Source organism: Myotis lucifugus, unplaced genomic scaffold (genome assembly GCF_000147115.1).
Source record: "Myotis lucifugus unplaced genomic scaffold, Myoluc2.0 scaffold_642, whole genome shotgun sequence".
In the NCBI taxonomy this organism is placed as follows: domain Eukaryota; kingdom Metazoa; phylum Chordata; class Mammalia; order Chiroptera; family Vespertilionidae; genus Myotis; species Myotis lucifugus.
The window spans coordinates 62026-85120 of record NW_005871690.1 but is presented as its reverse complement, the minus strand read 5'-3'; the positions used below and the strand labels follow the sequence as shown (position 1 = coordinate 85120).

Below are 23095 nucleotides of genomic sequence, written 5' to 3'. Positions count from 1 at the left end.
GCCCCAACCCCTCTGATGGGCCCTGCTCTGTGAGTGACAGGGGGCAGCGCCCCAACTCCCTGATTGGCCCTGCTCTGTGCATCACAGGGGGTGGCCCCGCAACCTCCCCATCGACCCTGCCTTGAGTGTGACAGGGGGCGGTGCCCCAACCCCCCAATCGGCCCTACCCTGAGTGTGACTGAGGGTGGCATCGCAACCTCCCAATCCGCCCTGCTCTGTGCATGACAGGGGGCGGCGCCCCAACTCCCCAATCAGCCCTGCTCTGAGCCAGACCAGGGGCTGCACCTAGGGATTGGGCCTGCCCTTGTCACCCAGGAGCAGGCCTAAGCCAGCAGGTCGTTATCTCCCGAGGGGTCCCAGACTGCGAGAGGGCACAGGCCAGGCTGAGGGACCCCCCTCCCCCCCCCCCCGAGTGCACAAATTTTTGTGCACCGGGCCTCTAGTATATATATAAATGTCTTTATCCAGTCATCTGTTGATATACACTTAAGTTGCTTCCATATCTTGGTTATTGTAAATAACACTGCAATGAGCATGGGGTGCATATATTTTTTCAAATTAATGTTTTGGATTTCTTTGGACATATACCCAGTCATAAGGCATTTCCATGTTTTATGTTTTAGGAGCCTCCATACTGTTTCCCACAGTGGCTGCACCAGTCTGTATTTCCACCAACAGTGCTTGAGGGCTCCCTTTTCTCCACATCTCACCAACACTTGTTTGTTGATTTATTGATGATAGTCATCTGGCAGGTGTGAGGTGATATCTCAGTGGGGTCTTAATTTGCATCTCTCTGGTGATTAGTGACTTTGAGCATTTTTTCCTATGTCTACAGGCCATATTATGTCCTCTTTGGAGAAGTGTCTATTTAGGTCTTCTGCCCATATTTTAATTGGATTTTCAGGAGGGGTGTTAAGTTCTATATGAATCTTGGTTATTGATCCCTTATCTGATGTATCACTGGCAGATATCTTATTTTATTCACTAGGTTGTCTTTTCATTTCATTGATGGTTTCCTTTGCTGTGCAAAAACTTTTTAGTTAGATGCAGTCCCATTAGTTCATTTTTTTTTGTTTCCCTCACTCTAAGAGATATTTCAGAAAAAAATATTGCTAAGAGAAATGTCAGAGGTTGTTTTTTTTTTAAATATATTTCTTTATTGATTTCAGATAGGAAGGAAGAAGGAGAGAGAGAGAGAAACATCAATGATGAGAGAGAATCATTGATCAGCTGCCTCCTGCACACCCCCTACTGGGGATTGAGCCTGCAACCCAGGCATGTGCCCTTGGCCGGAATCGAACCTGGGACCCTTCAGTCTGCAGGCTGATGCTCTATCCACTGAGCCAAGCCAGCTAGAGCGAAATGTCAGAGTTTATTGCCTATGTCTTCTTTTAAGGGTTTTATGGTTTTGGGTCTTTTAAGTCTTTAATCCATATTGAGTTTGTTCTTGTATTCTTGCCTTTTTTTTTTGGTAAGATTTTAATTGTCAAGGTAGGTGTGGATTTCTTTCTGGCTCTCTCTTCTGTTCCATTGATGTGTCAGTTTTTATGCCTGTACCACACTATTCTGAATACTAGAGCTTATAGTATAGTTTGATATCAGAGCTTATAGTATAGTTTGTTATTCAACTTTGTTCTTCTTTCTTGAGATTGCTATGGCTCTTTAGGGTCTTTGTGGTTCCATATAAATTTTTGGATTTTTTGTTCTGTGAAAAACGCTATTGGTATTTTTATAGATTGCATTGAATCTGCACATTGCTTTGGGTAGTATAGATATTTTACTGATGTTAATTCTTCCTGTCCATAAACACAGTATATGCTTCCATTTACTTGTATCTTCTTCAATTTATTTTTTAGTGTCTTACAGTTTTCTGAGTGCATGTCTTTTGCCTCCTTGGTTACATTTATTCCTAGGTTGTTGTGGGTGTTTTTTGAGGCAATTGAAAATGGGATGTTTTCTTAGTATCTCTTTCTGATATTTCATCATTGGTGTATAATATACAACCAATTTCTGAATATTTATTTTGTATCCCACTAATTAATAAATTCATTTATCAGTTCTATTGGATTTTTGGTGGAATCTTTAGGGTTCTCTTTACAAAGGATCATGTCATCTGCAAATAATGACAGTTTTGCTTCTTCCTTTCCAATTTGGATGCTTTTTATTTGTGTTTCTTATCTGATTGCTATGGCTAGCACTTCTAATACTCAATTTAATATGAGTGGTGAAAGTGGACATTCCTGTCTTGTTCCCAATTTTAAGGAAACCACTTTAAGCTTTTCCCTGTTGAGTATGATGTAGTTGTAGATTTGTCATATATGGCCTTTGTTATGTTAAGGTATGTTTCCTCTATTCCCACTTTGCTGAGAGTTTTTATTATAACTAGAGGCCCGGTGCACGAAATTGTGCAATCCTTGGGGGATTGGGCCTAAGCTGGCAGTCGGACATTCCTCTTGCAGTCCGGGACCCCTCACTCCTTACTGCCTGCCTGTTTGCTGCTCCTTACCGCTCAGCTCACTGCTCCTTAGTGCTGCCGTGGAGGCAGCTCCCCGCCACCGCCACTGCACTCTCCAGCTGTGAGCCTGGCTTCTGGCTGAGCGGCGCTCCCCTTGTGGGAGCACACTGATCACCAGGGGGCAGCGCCTGCATTGAGTATCTGCCCCCTGGTGGTCAGTGCGCAAGAGGCCCAGTGCACGAAATTCATGCACGGGTAGGGTCCCTAGCAGCTGCCGGCTGCCGGCTGCCGGCTGGGCCTTCCTTTGGTCCGCGCCGCCCCCTGGTGGTCAGCGCACATCATAGTGAGTGATTGAACTCCCTGTCTCCCAGTCGAACTCACTTTGCATATTAGGCTTTTATATCTATAGATAGATGGGTGCTGGATTTTCTGCATCTATTAATATGATTGTATGATTTTTATTCTTTCTTTTGTTTATGTGGTATATCAAATTAATTAATTTGCAGATATTGTACCAACCTTTCACCCAGGAATAAATCCACTTGATCATGGTATGTGATCTCTTTAATGTATTGCTGAGTTCAGCTTGCTAATATTTTGTTGAGAATTTTTGCAGCTGTGTTCATCAGGGTATTGACCTATAATTTTCTACGTTTGTAATGTCTTTGTCATGTTTTTACTCAGAATAATGCTGGCCTCGTAATGAACCTAAAACCAGCCTGGAGGCTTCGCTCCTCTTGAGTTTCTTTGAGTAGTTTCAGAAGGAGAGGTGTTATTCCCATAAGACTTTTCAGACGTGTCTTCTTCACAAAGAAGAATTTGGATCCCCATAAACTTTTATCATCGCCTTATCACCCAAACCCTTTATTGTCTGTCTCAATTATAGTTTTTAACCCCCTCCAAAATTTGTTTTTTGAGTCACGGAGACTATGACTTAATTAGACCTTTCATTTCCAGAGAATTCTCCTAGTGCTTAAAGAAAAGCAAATTTCAGTAAGGTATATTTCACCAGGGGAAGGGCATAGAAAAAAATTGGATCTTTTATATAAATAGCACATTGTACCACAAATGAGTTTTCCTTTTCTCAATTGTTTTTGAAACAATAGGTGTTTTTGATTAATTTAATTCCTAGTAGATTCTAACTTCTAAGAGACTGATTTGCATTCTTCTGTGGGATCCAAAAAAAGGCAAGAGGTATGTTCTCTGATGGCCTAGTAAACAGTAAAGGAAACGGCTGGCAACAGGCCAGCACGAAGCCCTTACCCAGGTGTGGGCATGGGGCAGGGGGAGGAGGGGAACTTGTTTTCCAGTCTTTTCCTCAGCAGCTTCTGTCCTGAGAAATTCTGAGGGGCCCAGAGCACTGGCCCTGCTTTTTCATAACTTATTTACTGAAAGGAGGCATGTCTTCTAGGAGCTGTTCTCCTTAGCTGTGCCAGTCTCTTCACCCTGTTCACTTGGTATCTGTGCTCAGGTTTTCATGCAGGAAAGGCAGGCATTTCGCTTGCCTTTGGCCTGTGGAGCAGAGCAGGAGCCTGGCCTGCACTGGCGTCCCCTTCGCCAGGCTGCCTTCAGCAAGTCGCTGTCCTTCCTCCCCAGCTTCCCTGTGTGGAGGGAAGAACTCAGGTCTCAGGTGATCTCTGAGGTCCCTGCCAGTCGGATCTCCCATGATTCTCACAGCACCGGCCCTTCTCATTGCTCATAGAGGGGCCACGAAAAGGAAAGAGGAGTTGGGTTCAGCAGCCAACTGGGAAAAGGAGACATTCCGTCCCCTCGCTCCTCTCTCCCAAGGACCCGGAATCCGTGTCGGGTAAAGGATGGGAGTGAGTGTTCATTGGCATCTCCCATGTGTCAGGCACCGGTCAAGCACTTGACTAAAGAGTCGATGCACTGGTGTCCTTCGCTACCACAGCCCCGTGCGAACCCCCATCCCTACCCAGAGGGGTCCGTCCGCATTCTTCAGGTCTCACTTAAGGTGTCGCCTCTTCTCTGAAGCCTTCCCTGACCCCCTGACCGTTCCGCCTGGGTTGGTCTCCCTGTCCTATGTTATGTTCCCCTACTTTCCTTCACTGCCCCGACCACAGTAGTAATTAATAATTACCTGTACAGATGAATGTTTTCATGCCTGCTCAGCTGAGATCTCCATGAGGGCAGGAGCCACATAAGTGTGTTTCGCTGTATTCCTAGAGCCTAGAACAGTGTTGATGAGATAACAGCAATTCACTAAGGATTTCTTGAATGGGCGTCGTAAGCATGCGTGCACGAATGGGTGGGTGAATAGCAGAGCTGGGCACAAACCCAGAACTCTCGGCTCTTGGAAACCAGACGGAAACTTCAGCAGCGTCTACTGTGCTGTGTGCTGGTGCGCAAGGGCCTCGCTCCACAGCCATCCTCCTCTCTCCAGCAGTGGGGGGTCAGCAGCGCTGCTCTGGACACTGGAGCCCAAAGGTGTCTGTGAACTGGTTGGAGATCACGGGTCCACCTGAGGCTGGTGGTGGTGGCTGGAGGTGGGCGGGAGGAGGCATTGAATTAAACCAAATAACTGTCCTTGGTGGGCATTTGGCCCACTTTCTCGTACGCTCTGCCAAGGGCTGTGAGTAAACAACATTTTGCAAGGGATCTAGGGCAGTGAGAGTGAGTGCATGAGAATGAGGGAGGAAAACCCACGACATGACAACCTTCAGGGAAGCAGAACTAAAACTCCAGTGTGGAGCCTGCTGACCATCCAGCCGGCTCAGGCTGCCTGCAGGCCCGTGCTGGCCACGCGGAGGTCAGCGCCCATGCTGTGTCCCAGCGCCTGGCTGTGGCCCTTGGGGAGCCTGCTGCCAGTGTCTGCCCACCTCGGAGAGGCTTTAGTCCCTTACTTCACATCACCTCCTGCCACCACAATGAGCAGTTGACCAGAGGCTAAAAACACTAACAACAGAAATTTGATTTTTTTCTTCTAGACAAAAAGCTTTGGCGTCCACCGGAGGAAGAAGTGTTCAAGCCGCGTGTGACTGGTTGGTATAAAATAACTAAATGAGAAAATGACACTGATCGGCTCTAAATATATGCGGATGAGCAAGGTTGTGAACCTGGGGGGTGGGGCGAGGGAGAGCGGGTGACTGGACCGTTCATCCCGCCAATTGCCTCCTCCCGCTGCCCAGGGCGTGCTTCTCCTCAGCAGTGCTTCTAAGAGAGCCCTGGCCCATAGCTGCCGCCCTCCAGCCACCACAGATGTAAAGAAGCTGTGTGCAGGCTGCGCAAGTCGATTGAGGGAAAAACCTACCCACCTTTCAGGAAGCCACCGCCCAGGGCAGAGCCCAGGGCGGCTCCGAGCGTCCCTTGTCTTTGGGAGGCACCGGTTTAATCACTGACGGAGCTGAAGGAACCCCGTTGAATGGCCGTGGGGTTGGGAAAGGGTTGGGGTTCGCCTGCGAATGCCGCCTGGAGAGGGCTTCAGGTTTCCGAGGGGCCGTGGGCAAAGAGGCACCCACAGGCGAGGCTGCGGCTGAGGTCGGCTGTGAAGTGTGAGCTGCGAGGGGTGGATCCTTAGCACAGAGGGAAAGCCCTTCCCCCCTGCGGAGTGTCTGGTCCCCCCCCCCGCCCCCCCATTCTCCAGCAAGGATGCCCGCTCTCTCCGCAGGCTCTTCTCCCACGTGGGCGACCCCTTCCTGGACGACCCGCTGCCCCGGGAGTACGTGCTGTACCTGCGCCCCACCGGCCCCTTGGCCCAGAAGCTCTCCGACTTCTGGCAGCAGTCGAAGCAGATCTGCGGGAAGAACAAGGCGCACAACATCTTCCCCCACATCACCCTCTGCCAGTTCTTCATGGTGAGCGGCAGCCCCCAGCCCTGCCGGGACCTGGCGGGACCTGGAGTCACAGGTGTAAGAGCTGTGTGATCCAGTTCCAGGTCATTGGGAGTGTGCAGTTCCCCTCCTCACAAACAAGGTGTGTGTGTGTGCGCATGTGTGCATGTGTGTGCACATGTGCGTGCATGTGTGTGTGTGGTGGTGTCACAGCCTCAGCTGGGCGGAGGGTGCCCTGAGGACCACGGAGCCGAGCTCCCCTGGCCCCCGAGTGCAGCCCCCCCGCTTCCCTTCCAGTGTGAGGACAGCAAGGCAGACGCCCTGGGGGAGGTCCTGCAGGCCACCGTCAGCCGCTGGAGGGGCAAGTTCTCGGTGCCGCTGCCCCTGGAGCTCTACACCTCCTCCAACTTCATCGGGCTCTTCGTGGAGGAGGCCAGCGCCGACGTCCTCAAGAAGTTCGCCGCCGACTTTGCCGCGGAAGCTGCATCCAAAACCGGTGAGCCCTGCTGGCCAGGCGGGCGCCCTCAGAGTGGGGGAGACGGGGATGCTGTGACAAGTGGGATGGAGTGGGGAGGTGGCTGCGGGAAGGGGCCGAGCAGGACAGGAGCACACCCCCTCCCAGGAGCACCCACACCATGTGCTGTTCTGCTAACTCTCCCGAGAGAATGCCCAGTGCTACTCCCGACATCAAGCGGAAGGAACAGACACCTGCTCCCCATGAGCCACCTCAGCGTTAGGAACCTTCCTCCTTCCCCCCACCCCCTCCCACACAGGCACCACCTGGGCGGTCAGTCCAGGCCCAGGGGAGCACAGCACAGAGGAGAGTGGAGCCTCTCAGAGTCAAGAACAGTCATCCCCACTGAGCCCCGCCCTCGACCTAGGAATCCATTAGGCAGCCCCTAGGCCTCAAAAGCCGTCCAGCTGTCCCCCTTCCACATCTCCTGCTCTCTCGTGGCAGCTCTTAGCTTAAAGCTGCTGCAGTTTCCCACCAAAGAAGTTAGCTGAAGGGATGCTGAGGATGCATGGTGACAGGCGACAGGCATGGGGGGGGTCCTCCTCTCTGACCACAGGTGCGGACGAGCTCCCCGAGCTGCAGGACAGACAGACAGTGAGGTGAGGCAGTGTCTGGGCGCCCAGACAGCGGAGTCAGTCGGCAGGGGCTCAGTGGGAAGCTGTGTTCCCCGCCACGAATGCGACAGTCAGACATGGTTCCTCCTGGCGGAGCTCGGAGCCTGGCTGAGCACAGGGGCTGGCAGAGCCCAGAAGAGAGGCCATCCCTGGAGGGTGGCTCCCCCGCGCAGCAGGAAGGAGCTCACAGGGCGATGTTGATCCCTGCAGGGCGGGTGCCCCAACCCCAGCAGAGAGGGCCACGGAGGCCATCCGCCCATGGGGGCCACCCGCCTATGGAGGCTACCCACCTATGGAGGCCACCCGCCCATGGGGGCCACCCACCCGCGGAGGGCTGAGTGCACAGCTGGCCAGAGGGATGGGTGCAGGGCCAGAGGGGCCCAAGCTGCCTGCACCACCTCGTGTGGAGGGCAGGGCCGGGCCACCTGGGGTGGAGGCTGTGTCTTCCCAGCCCAGCTGGGACTGTGCTGGCACCTCTTCACTGGAAAGGCCTGAGCAGGGCTGGGCTCCGGAGTGTGCGGAGGGCCCAACCCTCAGAGCCGGGAGGGCTCCCTGGGGTCCAGCCTGGAAGATCCCTCTCCCAGGTGGGGCCTGCAGCCACCCCCCAAGCCCCCTGCTTCTGGACGAGTGTCTGCTTCCTGACTTGGGGCGCCTGTCCTGTCACAGGGCCTGAACATTCAGAGAAATGTTTTCTTAGGGAAATGGCTCCTGTTCACCCCACAGCACCACGGAAACCCCCACAGAAACCAAACTCATGTTGTGGCCACAAAACCCAGGTGCCTCACACAGGAGCAAAGTGGTCTCGCCAGGGCCTGGCCTGCTTTCCTGGCGGGAGGGGGAGAGAGCCCTTCCTCTCCAAGCCGCCCTCCCCTGCTGCCCACTCCCCTCCCCGAGCCAACGGGCGGTTTCTGGGCCCTCGCGCCGCCCCCTGCTGGTGGTTTACAGAACTGCGTACCCTGCTGTGTAGCTGGCCCAGCTCCTTGCAACCTAAAAGCCGGCCATCAGGGCTTCGCCTTGGTGTTCTAGAGTTTGGGGGACCCCCGGATTCCTTTAGCAGGTAGATTTAGGGTTGCCCCACAGGGAGATCGATTCATGTGTCTTTGTTCATTTAACAAGGACTGACACCTGGCATGTGCTGAGCACTGGGACCCAGCGTGAACAAGACAGCCCTGGCCTTCCAGGCTCACAACAAAGAGAAGCAGTGTAGTATCGCAGAGAAAGCGCTCAAAACCCAAGGACCCAGCTCCCGCTGCCATCTCTGTGTGGTCTGAGCGAGCCTCTTGTTTTCTCAACTCCCTAAGCAGCAGTCGCCAGCCTTTCGGACCTCACGGGCCGCCAGTCCCAACCGCTGCCCTAAACCCCTCTGGTTGCGGCTTCTTCACCGCTGCCCTAAACCCCTCTGGTTGATTGAGAGAGACACAAACGAGATGGACAGGAGCTGCGCTGCCCATTGAGAGAGTCACAAACGAGGAAGGAGAGCGGGCCCTGGAGGCGGCGGCTGGCTTTGCTTGCCTCTGGGGTGTCTTAGAGGAGCAGTCTGTTTGCGTTACGCCAGCCGGGGTTCCAACCAGGTCCGGTGGTCACACCCGGTGGTCACACCCGGTGGTCACACCCGGTGGTCACACCCGGTGGTCACACCCGGTGGTCACACTCTGGGTGCTGCTGTGGCCTCCAGGAGGCGGGGCCTCTATGCCCAGGGCAGCGCCCAAACAGAGTTATTTCACCCAAATGCTGTTGAGAATCCCTGTTTTAAACTTTGAAAATATTAGTTTTTCTTCATTTCTCCATCAGAGCCACTCAGAAGCTAAGAGACTTGATTTCACCAAAACAAAGGCAACATAGCTTTGAGAGTCGCATGATGACATCTGCTCTTTATTTCTGCGTGAATTAGTTCATCCCCTTAGGGCTGTTTCCTCATCTGAGTGGTGGGGCTGCTCCTGCCGGGGTTGTCGGGGTTGTCGTGAGGGGAGCAACCAGAAGGATTGCTCTTCCCTCTCAGGCTGCGGGTCCGGGTCTGTGCCCCACGCGGCTGCAGGGAGGGAGACGCGGCTGTCTGACAGCAGGCTCCCTCCGCTGGGCGCTGGGTGTGGGAAGCAGGATTCTGGGCTCTCCCTCAGCCCCCACCGCTGCTAGCAGTGTGAGCCTAACAGCACCTGCTCCTCCTTTTCCAGAAGTGCATGTGGAGCCTCATAAGAAGCAGCTGCACGTGACCCTGGCTTACCACTTCCAAGCCAGCCACCTGCCCACCCTGGAGAAGCTGGCCCAGAGCATCGATGTCAAGCTGGGGTGCGACTGGCTGGCAGCCATATTCTCTCGGGACATCCGATTCGCTAACCATGAGGTAATGCTTCCCTGTGGCTCCTGACATGAGCGGCCTGGAAGGGAGCAGGCAAAGCAGGAGCCTTGCTGCTCACTGGGGCAGGGGGCAGGGGGGCGTCGACCACCCAGGCGCCACCGTTTGAGGGAATCTGCACTGCGCTCAGGCCCGGCCGTCTCTGAAGAGTAACACTGTCCTTATCCCTGAAGGAGAAGCTGAGTCACAGAGGTTAGGTCTGAAGCTGAATAATTTAGGGCCAGAGCTGAAACCAGAATTCAGGGATTTCGACAATGAAGACGGGCAATCCATCCAAAAACAGACCACATGGTTTGATGAAACAGTAGCCCTCCAGTTTAACTCCATTTATTAACAGCACTTACATGTGTTTCCTAGTTTTTTTAACAGCAGCAGAACTGACTTCTTAAAGTTTATATAGTGTTTTAACATTTCTTTTAGATTTTGTAAAATATGAAAAATTGTTAGAACCTCAGGGTCTAGACCACACAACCTCATCATCGATTTGGAGCGTTGGGAACAGCTACCCAGACGCCGCCGGGGCCGGGCCGGGGCGCGGGGCGGCAGTGCCAGGACGCAGCTCCCGATGCCAGCGGCTGCCCTAGCCTTTCCAAGGAGCCTGGGCTGGACCCGACTCGCGACTTCGGCGTCTCCTGAGCAGCGGCCTCCCCTGCACAGGGCAGTGCTGGGTGGCCGGCCGGCCGCCTGCTTTCCGAGAAGCCGCCTTGGAGAGCGGGGAGGCGACGGCATCTTCCAAGGGCACCTCTAGTCAGCACTGTCCTCGGTCGCCTGCCTGACCCACATTGGGCTCGGTTGGCACTTAGGGAAGAGACGCTCAAATGAATTAGTTTCTAAAAATAACGTGGCCTCTTTGTCTCTTATTTGTTAAAGCTCATTTGTCCTGTCCCTGCCGAGGGGCTCTGCTCTGAGGCCGTGCACCCGCTGAGCCCCCTGCACGTGTTCACGCAGGACCCGGCCGCCCGGCGGGCAAGGCGGGGCCTCACTGCCCTCTCTTCTCCAGACCTTGCAGGTGATCTACCCCTACACCCCCCAGAATGACGATGAGCTGGAGCTGGTCCCGGGGGACTTCATCTTCATGTCTCCCGTGGAGCAGGCCAGCACCAGCGAGGGCTGGGTCTACGGCACCTCCCTGACCACCGGCGGCTCCGGGCTCCTGCCCGAGAACTACATCACCAAGGCCGATGAGTGCAGCACCTGGGTGTTCCACAGGTGAGCCGCCGAGGCCTGTGCCCGCAGACTTCCGGGAGGGGGGGCCTGGGCTTGACCTGGACACGCAGGGCAGCAGCCACTGTAGACGGAGGCCCTGGAAGAAAGCCTGCCGCTCCAGGCTCCCAGGGAAGAGCTGCCGTGGGGATGGGAGAGCTGAGAATTGGGGTGGCTGGTGGTCCTCCTGGGCTTAACCTCAGGCCTGGCGCTTGGGAAGATGCGCTGGGTGTGAGCTCAGCTCCCCTCCCTGCTCTCAGCAGAAGGTACTGCCTGTGGTCTTGCTGGAACTGACACCCCCACTGCTGGAGGGAGCGCAGGCCTCATCCCAGAGGGGAAAGGGGCGGGCGCGCTCCTGGAGCTGCCTGCGGGAGGGGCTCTCCGGCCTCCAGCAGCTGAGGAAGCAGTGAAGGGGCAGGGCAAGTGGGGCCGAGGTTCCACCCACGCATATTGGGCCCTACAGGCTTGAGGAATCAGAGAGTGAAACTGGATTTTCTTTAGCTCTGAGATGTTGGGAGGTCTCGGTTTAAAACAAAAGAGAATAACCGTCCATTAGACTGTGTGAACCGCACAAGATTTCCTTGGTCTACAATTGCTTAAATTTTACCAAAATAGGTCTCATTTGGCCACACATCACACTTGCTGAGGCAGCTTTGTTACACGGGATCCACCTCACACTGTGAGTCCCGATCTATGCGGAGTGTTAAACCTCCCCTGGTGACCAGGACGTGCGCAAGGGCTGAAACACTGCTCTTCTGGTGTGAGCGTGGGTGACCTTTTGTATAAAGAGGGTGAGTCTGTTTACAGGTGAAGAAAGGGGCGCCTTGGAGAGTGAAAAGGTGCTAAAATTACTAAAATCAGGTTTTTTGTTTTGTTTTGTTTAATCCTTACCTGACGATATTTTTCCATTGTTTTCTAGAGAGAGTGGAAAGGAGGGGGAGAGACAGAGAGAGAGAAACATCAATGTGGGAGAGACACATCAATTGGTTGCCTCATGCCGGCTCCCCAATCAGAGCCAGGAATTGAGCCTGCAGCCCAGAGAACATGCCCTTGATTGGAATCGAACCTGGGACTTCAGTCCGCAGGCCCATGCTCTACCCACTGAGCCAAACCTATGGCCATAGACTTTTTAGAAAGAATTTTTACTAACAACCAGTTAGCTTTATTATATTGTTAACTATAATAAGTTTTTTTTAAGTTAAAATTCTAAGAATAATACTGTGTTAAAAATACACAATCCAGAGCGGATGTTACACTGCACAGATTGCTGGGTCAGCAGATAGAAACCAGGACTGCGCAGGGCTGACGGGGCCTGTGGCTGCCCTCGTTCTAAAGAAGCGAGAAATCTAACACTTAAATGTTCTCCCTTGATACTGCCCAGGATGCTGACGGAGATGGTCACCGGATTTGCCTTACGGCCATGCTTAAATCGCAGTGTTTATTAAACAAGGCTTTTTGGAGGTCTTACTAATCCAATCATTTCAACCTGATGTGAGTCGCTGCCTCCGTTTAGCGAGGCCTCTTTGGGCTCCTGCAGTTCTGGTGTCACCAGGAAGGGGAGCTCCGCTGGAGGCCCAGCATCTGGGCGGAAATGCCCTGTGGGTGATGATCTTGTTGGAGGTGTTTCTGAGAGGAAGGAGGGGCTTGGGGCCAGGGAGGTAGAAGGGGGCGGGGGTAGGAGAGGGGAAAGTGGCCATGAGGTTTTCTCAACCGTGAGGAGCCACAGGCAAAGTGGGGGAGACAGTAGAAATACTCCCTGGAATGTGTGGGTCGGGATGAAAATCACCACAGAAAAGATGAAAGGCAACAGGAATTATTTATTTCTTTTGAGCCTGAAAAATAGGTGGAAACAATGGTACAAAATTGACACCTCATTATTCTTTCCATGACTTCAGTGTAGACCATGCCTATGGCGTCTTAGCACAGAATGCAGGCCTGTCTTGCCCAGGGGGTGAGTTCGTCTATTCCAAACAGAGAAGCCATCTGCCCCTAATGAATTAGCAGCTGACGTCAGCATGAAGCAAGATGCACGTCCCAGGAAGGGGGCCCCCCCGCTGAGCTTTCCCAACCCGGGCCTGTCCACAGAGCGTTTGCTGCCAGTCCGGGCTGAGGACTCCCAGCGGACGCAGTGACCTTCCTTATCTTCCTCTGCAGTTCTTACTCCATCTTAAATGCATCGTCTTCCAACGCGCTCCCATTCGGTGACGGCATATTGGACAGGCGGTCGTACGAGGACCAGGGCCTGGGGGAGATGGCGCCCCTCACCATCGTCTGCCAGCCCTCGCAGGTGAGGCTGCCACCAGGGCACGCCCTCAGCGGCCCTCCAGGTCCCCTGAGCACCTGTTACTGAGGCTGAGGCCACTAACATGCACACCGGAGACGAGAATAGCGAGACGGGGTCCTGACAGGACCACCAGCATCTGGTCTCGGCTGTCAGGAGGCTCTTCGCAGAGGGGAGCACGTCAGCACGTGCAGCAGCAATCGTTGTATCTGTGTCGTAGGCCGTGGTGAGGATGAGAGGAAACAGGGCGGGGAGTCGGTGAAGAGCAGTTAGAGGTGCAAAATCCAGTTATAAAATAGGTAAGTTATGGAGATGTAATAGGAAGCACAGAGAATATAGTGATTAATATCATAACTCTGTATGGTGACAGATGGTTACTTATACACCATAAGGTATATAAGTGTCAAATCGCTATGCTGTACACCTGAAACTATTATATGTCAACTATACTTTAATGAAAAATATTAAAGGCAAGAAGAAGGCTGTTAGCACAGTACCTGGTGCACAGTGAGTGTTCAGTGTACATTGGAGCGCTTGGTATATGTCAGAAAGTTTGCAGAATGAAGAGTTGGGAGAGTAGTTTGAACAATACAAAAGCAAGTTGAAAGTTCAGACATGTTGAGGATCAAGAGACTAGATCACCTTGGCTAGAGCCCAGGGCTTGAATTAGAAAACAGGAAGGGAAGATATGGGGAAGGCATGCCACCCCCACATATTAACTTCCTCCTTGGGCACCAAGGTAAATGCTGGCCAGCGTGACGCCTGTAGCCCTAGGGAAACGGGGAATCGCTCAGAAAGAAGGCATGGAGGGACATCTACCATGACCCACCCAGCAGTTGTAGGAACCAACGTCATCTGGACATGCCTTTGACCAGGCCCTGTTTCATCACCTGACGTAGAACCATTTCCGGGAGCACCAACATGTATGAGTTGGACAATAGAGCCTAAACATGGTTAGAGCAGGAAGGCAGGCCCTCACTGTTGGAGGAGACCACGGGACCATGTGGTCTGACACCAGGCACATAGAGGTGAGGCAGACGTGTTTGTGGTAATGAGCGTCCTCACTCCCTGAGGGAGCTGAAGAGGCCTTTGCAGAGGGGAGGACGCCGTCCCAACAGTGGCTTTCTCTACGTGCCAGCTAGTTTCACCTCTGAGCAGTTACTGCTCCTACTGACCATGGCAGTCGCACTGATAAGGCCATTTTCTAACCCTTCTGATTTCGCAAAGCACTGCAGTTCATCGCATTTGAGCCTCAGAATAACCTGTGAGGTCTGCAGGAGGACAGGCCAAGTCATACATTCGCAGAACCCGCTCTGGAGCTCAGCTGGCCTGCGCCTGGCCCGGGCCTGTCCACTGTCTTCTCTCCACTAACAGCTGTTCCTCACCTGCAGCCTCTGAGGGCCAGCAGCCAGCCTGGCCCCCAGAAGAGATGCCTCTTCGTGTGTCGGCACGGCGAGAGGATGGACGTCGTCTTTGGGAAGTACTGGCTATCCCAGTGCTTTGATGCCAAAGGTGAGGAGCTGTTTGTCCTCTTCAGCATTGCTATGCCTATCGTGGCCTCTAGAGGGCACAGTCAAGCTACCTTTATCTAGATCAGCGGTTCTCAACCCTTTGGGGGTCAAACGACCCTTTCACAGGGGTCGCCTAAGACCATCGGAAAACACATATATAATTACATATTGTTTTTGTGATTAATCACTGTGCTTTAATTATGTTCAATTTGTAACAATGAAATTGGGGGTCACCACAACATGAGGAACTGTATTAAAGGGTTGCGGCATTGGGAAGGTTGAGAACCGCTGATCTAGATGGAGTGCTCGTTTCTGGCTAAGTGGGCTGTAGAAAAGCCTGCAATGTGTTTCAGTCATAGCCCTTCCTTGGTTGTCTTGAGTGTTAGGGGACAGGTAAGTGTTCTTGTCTCCAGTCTGTAAACTGGGACACCAGGGCCAAAGGCAGGTGTTTTGCTCACGGTCACATGGCCAAGTCAGAGGCAGGAAGGGGCATCCCGACTCCATGGCCGGAGCCCCCCCATTCGCCGACTCACGCTGGTTCCATGTTCCTTGGAGGGGCCTGTTTCACACGCGAGGCTTACAGTTCAGATCAGCCCCTGCTGAAGGCTGTCTGGTGACGACTTTCACTTCTTGTCACCTTTGTCAGCAGAATAGAGGAGTGGATTCCCAGACATTCTCACAAAGGAAAAGTGTCGGCCTTGATATTTTCTAGAAAGCTCCATGTAGTCTCTTTGGCCAAAAAGGAATGGAAATAGAGAGGCTGTCAGGATCAGCAATGAAAATCCTAAGGAAACAAGAAACTCACGTAGCCTTGTACGACTTTTTTCTAGGCCGCTACATTCGCACCAACCTGAACATGCCTCATAGCTTACCTCAGCGGAGCGGTGGTTTCCGGGATTACGAGAAAGATGCTCCAATCACTGTGTTTGGGTGTATGCAAGCAAGACTAGTGGGTGAGTATCCTGGAGTAATTGCACAGCTGGCTTGGCCACATGTTCAGGATTCTGGTTCCAGTGGGCATGCCAGGACACTTCCTGGGAGATTCTATAACTAACTTTTCTACAGATAGTAAATTTCCTCAAAGAATTTCTTCTTTTTTTAAAACATATTTTTATTGATTTTAGAGAGGAAAGGAGAGGGAGAGAGAGATAGAGACATCAATAATGAGAGAGACTCATTGATCGGCTGCCTCCTGCATGGCACCCACTGTGGATCGAGCCCACAACCCAGGCATGTGTCCTTGACCAGAATCGAACCCGGGACACTTCAGTCTGTTCTATCCACTGAACCACACCAGCTAGCGCTCCTCAAGGAATTTCTTATGTAACCATTAAGTTTAGGACACTGCACTGGCACCGGGCACTTTACTGAAGTGAACAAGGTGTGATTCCTATTGAGGGTGTATGGACCAATGATGGGCAAGGTCATGCCTGGTGTGGCAGAGAGGCCAGCTTCTAGCACAAGGGTGAGGAGCAGGGAACCTTGGGGGAGGGGGGCTGGAAGTACAGCGGCCAGTTGATCCTTTGAAGATGCTCAGTTCCTTGCAGAGAGCCTGCCACACAGACAGCAGCCTTGTCCTAGCCAGTGACCTCACTTGTGCTGATGCTCACTCTTTGTGCAAGGTAGTGCCAGGTGCTGAGGATCCAAGCAGGAGTCCCCACCCTCAGGGAAACACTTGTAAGTACATAAATGCCTCACAATGTAGCATCCAAAAATAAAACGGTGTGCACAGAATTATGGGAGCACGGGGGAGGCGGGGGACCCAAGATGGCAGTGGAGTAGGTGCAAGTTACACTCACCTCCTCCCAGGATCAAACTGGAATCACAACTAAATTGTAGAACAATAAACCTGAATGACCAACCGAAGACAAGTTGAATGGAAGTCTTATAACCAAGGACTTACAGAAGAAGCCGCATTGACACAGTAGGAAGGGCAGAGACAGGCAAAGGGCTGGCCCTGACACGGTAGGAAGGGCAGAGACAGGCAAAGGGCTGGCCCTGCTCCCAGAGGGCGGCTATCCCAGCTGCACAGGCAGCCCGGCTCCCCAGCCCAGAGCACCAGAGCCGGGAAGAGGAGCCCACATAATACCTGGCTGTAAAAATCAGCAAGGATTCTGTCTGCTAAGAAGAGGCAGGAGTCTCCTAAGAAACCCAGGTGCCCTCTTAAAGGGCCAAACACACAAAATATCATTTGCAGCCAGTTACCCTGGGCTCCCACAGAAGAAGGCGGCTTGGAGCAAATATGGAATCATGTGTGGCTGCCAAGAGAGAGCTGAAGGGACAGCTACCAGGGTCCATGTGCTGAGTCCCTCTCCAACACTGCGCACAAACACCATCATTCCTGGATTGATGCCCTCCATAGAGCATCACCCTGGGAATGCAATAGTCCCGCCCTCCCGACTCCCCATTGCCTGGCCCTACCAAGCTCATGCCAGCCGAGGCCTCAGTGCACACTCCTTGGACGGCTCTGAGGGTCCGCACAGCTCGGGGGGAGACTGAGGCGTGTGGCTCTATGGCATGGGCCATTTTTCCCTCACACACACCCTGGCACCACCGTTCCTGTGCAGGGCCTCCCTTCACATGGCCAAATCCTGGTTTCTTTGGGCCTGAGGAACTCTGCTGGCCTCACCCTCCATCCCTGAGAATACACCCCCAAAGAAGGTCAACAAGCACACAGCAGGTGGCAGCTAGCTTTGGTGAGCCCTCAAACTTTTGCTGAGTGGCTTCTGACGCAGCACTAATGTGCACTTGAACCTATATCAGCCTGATGAGCAGCTCTTGCATTGACCTGTTGACTCACTGAGAACCTACCTCACGCAAATCTCGTATCACCAGAAACTCGTTCAGTTCCTGAGCCTAACAGCAAGCAGCAGGCTAAGGCAGGTGGAGGAAAGTCTTGGGGTGCCTTGGGCCTTTGACTAACCTGTCCCCAGGGCTTGGCGGAAGCCGGCCTTGGGGCACAGCTTTGCTGATTCCACACTCACCCAGGCACAATAGAGACAACCACAAAACATGGATGGCTTTGCAGCTCCTCACAGGCAGCCCAGGGCCAGTCACAGGCAGCTTCTGACATTGATCTGCACTGGAGACTCTCCCAAGAGGCCCCAGAACCAACACACCCTTCGGGATTCAGACCACGTCAAAGCACAACCCAATTAGCTCCACAAGCCACACACCCAAAGGGAGATCTCAGCAGGCACCAGACCCCATGGAGGCAAATCCCGCTTCAAGTGGTCAGCCTCCACGCAGCAGTTAGTACAGTGTGGTTGGGGTCAGTTCTCACAGGCAGCCACCCTGAGGGTCAACCTCACCCACACAGGGGCCAAAAACAATAGACTCAACTATAACAGCAGGGCTAACATAATCCACACAAGGGACATTCCTGGACTGAGCCCCATAGAACCTACTACCTAGACTGGGAGACATAGCAGATCTACCCAATACACAGAAACAAATACAGAGAGGCACTCAAAATGGGGAGACAAAGAAGCATACCCCAATTAAAGAACAGGAGAAATCCACAGGAAAAAAAATGAATTAGAGACAACCTACCAGAAACAGAGTTCAAAACACTGGTCATAAGGATGCTCAAGGAACTTGGGGGGAAATGGATTAACTTAATGAGAACTATAACAAGTACATAGTAAGCATAAAAAACATGAAAAAGAACCAGTCAGAAATGAAGAATAAAATATCTGAAATGAAGAATATACCAGAAGGAATGAACAACAGGTTAGATGAAGTGGGGATCTGCTCAGCAATTTCAAAGACAAGGTAGCAGAAAACACCCCAATGAGAGCAGCAAAATCAAAAAGGAATTTTAAAAAATGAGGATAGCTTAAGGGACCTCTGGGGCAACATGAAGTTTAAAGCATCTGCATCGTAGGGGTACCATCAGGAGAAAGAGATAGCAAGCGATTGAGAACTTCCTTGAAAAATGACTGAAAATTTCCCTCACCTGGTGAAGGAAAAAGACACAAGTTCAGGAAGCGCAGAGAGTCCCAAACAAGATGAACCTAAAGAGGCCCACACCAAGACACATCATAATTAAAATGCCAAAGGTTAAAGAGATAATTTTAAAAGCAGCAAGAGAAAACGCTAGTTACCTACAAGGGAGCTCTCATGAGACTATGAGCTGATTTCTCAACAGAAAATTTGCACAAAGTATTTGAAGTGATAAAAAGCAAGGACCTATATACAACCAAGAGTTCTCTACCTAGCAAGGCTCCCATTTAAAACTGAACGAGAAAAAAAAGAGCTTCCCAGACAAGAAAAGGTAACAGAGTTCATCACCACCAAACCACTATTACAAGCAATGTTAAAGGGACTTCTTTAAGAAGAAAGAAAAAACAGAGGAACATACATATCTATCCTATATAATAAAAGGGTAATATGCAAGTTGACCCTAAGGGCAGAATGACCAGTTGCTATGCCGTGCACTGACCACCAAGGGGCAGATGCTCAATGTAGAAGCTGCCCCCTGGTGGTCAGTGTGCTCCCACAGGGGGAGATCCATTCAGCCACAAGCCAGGCTGACGCTGCAAGCTCAGCGTCGGTGGCGGGAGTTGGACATCCCCCAAGGGCTCCCTGGCTGCCAGAGGGATGTTTGACTGTCAGCTTAGGCCCAATCTCCTGGGGAGCAGGCCTAAGCTGGGAGGTGGACATCTCCCTGGACTTCGAGAGGGTACAGGCCAGACTGAGGGACCCCCCCCCCTCCCTGAGTACACGAATTTTCATGTACCAGGCCTCTACTATATAATAATAAAAGCGTAATATGCTCATTAGACCAGACATCCTTCCACATGCTCAATGCAGGAGCTGCCCCCTGGTGGTCAGCGTGCTCCCACAGTGGGAGTGCCGCTCAGCTGATTGACCCATCCTGGCAGCCCACCAGCCCAGTGGCAGCCATTTACTCCCTCAGTAGTCCTGCAGGTCCAATCTCTGGAGAACGGGCCAGGCCCCAACAGACCAGCACCACCAGACTGGCACCGCCGGACTGGTACCGCCAGCATGATCCCAACAGCACCACTGGCCTCCTGGAAATTGGCCTTGGGCACCATGGCTGCTTCCCCTCCCTAGACACTCTGCAAGGAAGAAACAATATAAAAGTGGCTGCCAAGTGGCTCCTGACAACTGACACGAACATCAGCAGAATGGATCCAGATCCTGGGCCAGCAAGGGCATCCCCCCTACTGCCAGGATGGCCAATCGCCTCCCAGGCTCCGGGCCCAGCCCCCTCAAGACGGGCACCAGATGCAGGGCTCATGGCTGGCTGGCGAGCGCTGCTGCGGCGGTGCAAGCCTCTCCCGATCAGGACTGACTGGTGTGAGCCCCTGCAGGCAGGAGCGGCAGGTGGCGTTGGACAGCCGGTTTTGGCCCAACCCCCGTGGGCCACGCCAAGGGACCCCACCAGTGTGCGAGTTCGTGCACCGGGCCTCTAGTGAATAATAAAATGGCAATAAATACATACCTATCAACAATCACTTAAAATGTAAATAGATTTAATGCTTCAATCAAAAGATACAGGGCAGCTGAATGGATAAGAAAACAAGATATGTATATGCTGTCCATAAGAGACCCACTTCAGATTGAAAATAAATTTGGCAAAATAGCAGGATTCAAAATCAATATTCAGAACTCGGTTTCATTTTTATACACTAATAATAAACTCTCAGAAAGGAAAACTAAGATAATAATTGCATTTACAATGGCCTCATACAAACAAACTACCTAGGAATAAATTTAACCAAGGAGTTAAAGACTTATACTCAGAATTTTATAAGACTGAAGAAAGAAATTGAAGAAGATATAAATGGAAGTATATACCATGCTCATGGATAGGAAAAATTAACATAATTTAAATGTCCTTGCTACCCAGAGCAATCTATAGATTCAATGCAATTTCTATCAAAATATCAATGGCATTTTTCCCAGAACTAGAACAAATAATCAAAAAAATTATGTGGAGCCGAACCGGTTTGGCTCAGTGGATAGAGCGTCAGCCTGCGGACTCAAGGGTCCCGGGTTCGATTCCGGTCAAGGGCATGTACCCTGGTTGCGGCACATCCCCAGTGGGGAGTGTGCAGGAGGCAGCTGATTGATCTCTCATCGATGTTTCTAACTCTCTATCCCTCTCCCTTCTTCTCTGTAAAAAATCAATAAAATATATTTTTAAAAAAATTATGTGGAACCACAGAAGACCCCAACTAGCCACAGCAATCTTGAGAAAGAGGCACAAACTTGGAGGTATCACACTACATAATACTAGTCTATAGTAATCAAAACAGCATAGTGTTGGCATAAAGACAGACATATATATATAGATCAATGAACCACAGAGAATGCAGAACCCAGAAATAAACCCATACCTATGTGTTCAATTAATATTTGACAAAGGAAGCTAGAACATGCAAATGAGTTAAGACAGTCAATAAGTGGCTTTGGAAAATTGGACAGATACATAAAAAATAAAATGAAACTAGACCATCTTCTTACCCCATATGCAAGAATAAACTCAAAATGGATTAAAGACTTAAGCCTGGCTACCATAAAGGTTTTAGAAGAACTGCCATAAAGGGAACTATCAGAAAGGGAAACTAAGGAAGTAGAATCTCTGATATTTCTCTTAGCAATATATTTTTCTGATATGTCTCCTTGGGCAAGAGAAGCAAAAGAAAAACTAAACAAATGGTACTACATCAAACCCAAAAGTTTTCGCACAGCAAAGGAAACCATCAACAAAACAAAAAGACAAGTGCTCTAACCATTTTGGCTCAGTGGATAGAGCATCAACCTGCAGACTGAAGAGTCCCAGGTTCGATTCCAGTCAAGGGTATGTACCTTGGTTGCGGGCACATCCCCAGTGAGGGGTGTGCAGGAGGCAGCTGATCGATGTTTCTCTCTCATCATCAATGTTTCTAACTCTCTATCCCTCTCCCTTCCTCTCTGTAAAAAACCAATAAAATATATTTAAAACAAAACAAACAAACAAACAAAACACACAAAAAGACAACCTACTTAATGGGAAAAGATATTTGCCAGTGATACATCAGGTAAGGGGTTAATATACCAAAATTTATAAAGAATTCATACAACTCAACACTGAAAAAGAAAACCTGATTAAAAAATGGGCAGAGCTATATAATCCATCTCCTGGAAGCCATCAGGAGCCAGGTCTTTGAGCATGAGTCATACCCTTTCCCATGACTCTGGCATGGGGCCATTTCCATAATAAATCCTTACTTTCTTGGCTGCAAAAAAAAAAAGGGCAGAGGATGCCCTGACCTGGTTGTTCAGTTGGTTGGAGTGTTATCCCAGACTCCATAGGGTTGCAGGTTTGATCCCTCGTCTGGTCTTGTATGGGTGGCAACCAATTGATGTTTCTCTCTCACATTGATGTTTCCCTCTTTCTCTCTCTTCCTCTCTCTCTAAAATCAATAAAAACCATATCCTCAGGTGAAGATAAAAAAATAAATATGGCTGGGACCTGAAATAGACCACTTCTAAAAAGAGGACATGCAGATGCCCAATAGACATATGAAAAGATGCTCAATGTCACTCATCAGAGAAATGCAAATTAAAACCAAAATGGCTATCATCAATAAATCAACAAACAACAAGAGTTGGTGAGGATGTGGAGAAAAGGGAACCCTCATGCACTGTTGGTGGGAATGAAGATTGGTGCAGCCACTTTGGAAAACAGTATGAAGTTACCTCAAAAAATTAAAAATGAAACTGCTCTATGACCTAACAATTCCACTTCTGGGCATATATAAAAAAACAAAAACAACCCCCCCCCAAAAAAAAACCCAAAACACTAATTTAAAAGAATATAAACACCACTGTGTTCATTGCAGCATTATTTACAATAGCCAAGATATGGAAGCAACCCAGCATCCATCAAAGGACAAGTGGCTAAAGAAGAGGTGGTACATATATATAATGGAATATGACTCGGCCATAAAGAAAAAAAAGGAATCTCACCATTTGGACCTAGAGGGTATTATGCTAAGTGAAAAAGTCAGTCAGAAAAAGACAAATACAGAACAGGATAAATGAACAAGCAATATAGAAACAGATTCATTGATACGGAGAACAGATTGCTAGTTGTCAGGGAAGAGGTAGGTTGAGGGGACTGAGTAGAAAGGTGAAGGATGTGGGGTTAGCCGTGACCAGCATGGCTAGAGAGTGAATGAGACCTGAGTAGGGGTGATTGGGGATTGAGAAAAAGAAAGAGACAGACACAGAGACAGTAAGCAAAGCTGGGACCAGGTGGGACACTGTTCTCAGATAGAGAGACAGTGACTCAGAGCTAGTGCAGCACATTTATTATATACAGCTTGATACCAGGAAGTTTTACTAGAGTTTAAGACAAAG

The 23095-nt window shown here is 50.8% G+C and overlaps 1 protein-coding gene across 1 annotated transcript in view; it reads left to right on the top strand.

Moving 5' to 3' along the window:
• The first annotated feature begins 5100 nt into the window (after positions 1-5100).
• The window catches only part of UBASH3B (ubiquitin associated and SH3 domain containing B), a 37203-nt gene continuing 19208 nt past the window's right edge, over positions 5101-23095 (top strand). The window contains exons 1-9 of the mRNA XM_023746254.1: positions 5101-5222; positions 5401-5454; positions 6081-6267; positions 6541-6739; positions 9543-9712; positions 10725-10933; positions 13082-13214; positions 14600-14720; positions 15550-15672. Coding sequence (XP_023602022.1) covers positions 5101-5222; positions 5401-5454; positions 6081-6267; positions 6541-6739; positions 9543-9712; positions 10725-10933; positions 13082-13214; positions 14600-14720; positions 15550-15672 — 1318 coding nt within the window. The remainder of the gene's footprint in view (positions 5223-5400; positions 5455-6080; positions 6268-6540; positions 6740-9542; positions 9713-10724; positions 10934-13081; positions 13215-14599; positions 14721-15549; positions 15673-23095) is intronic.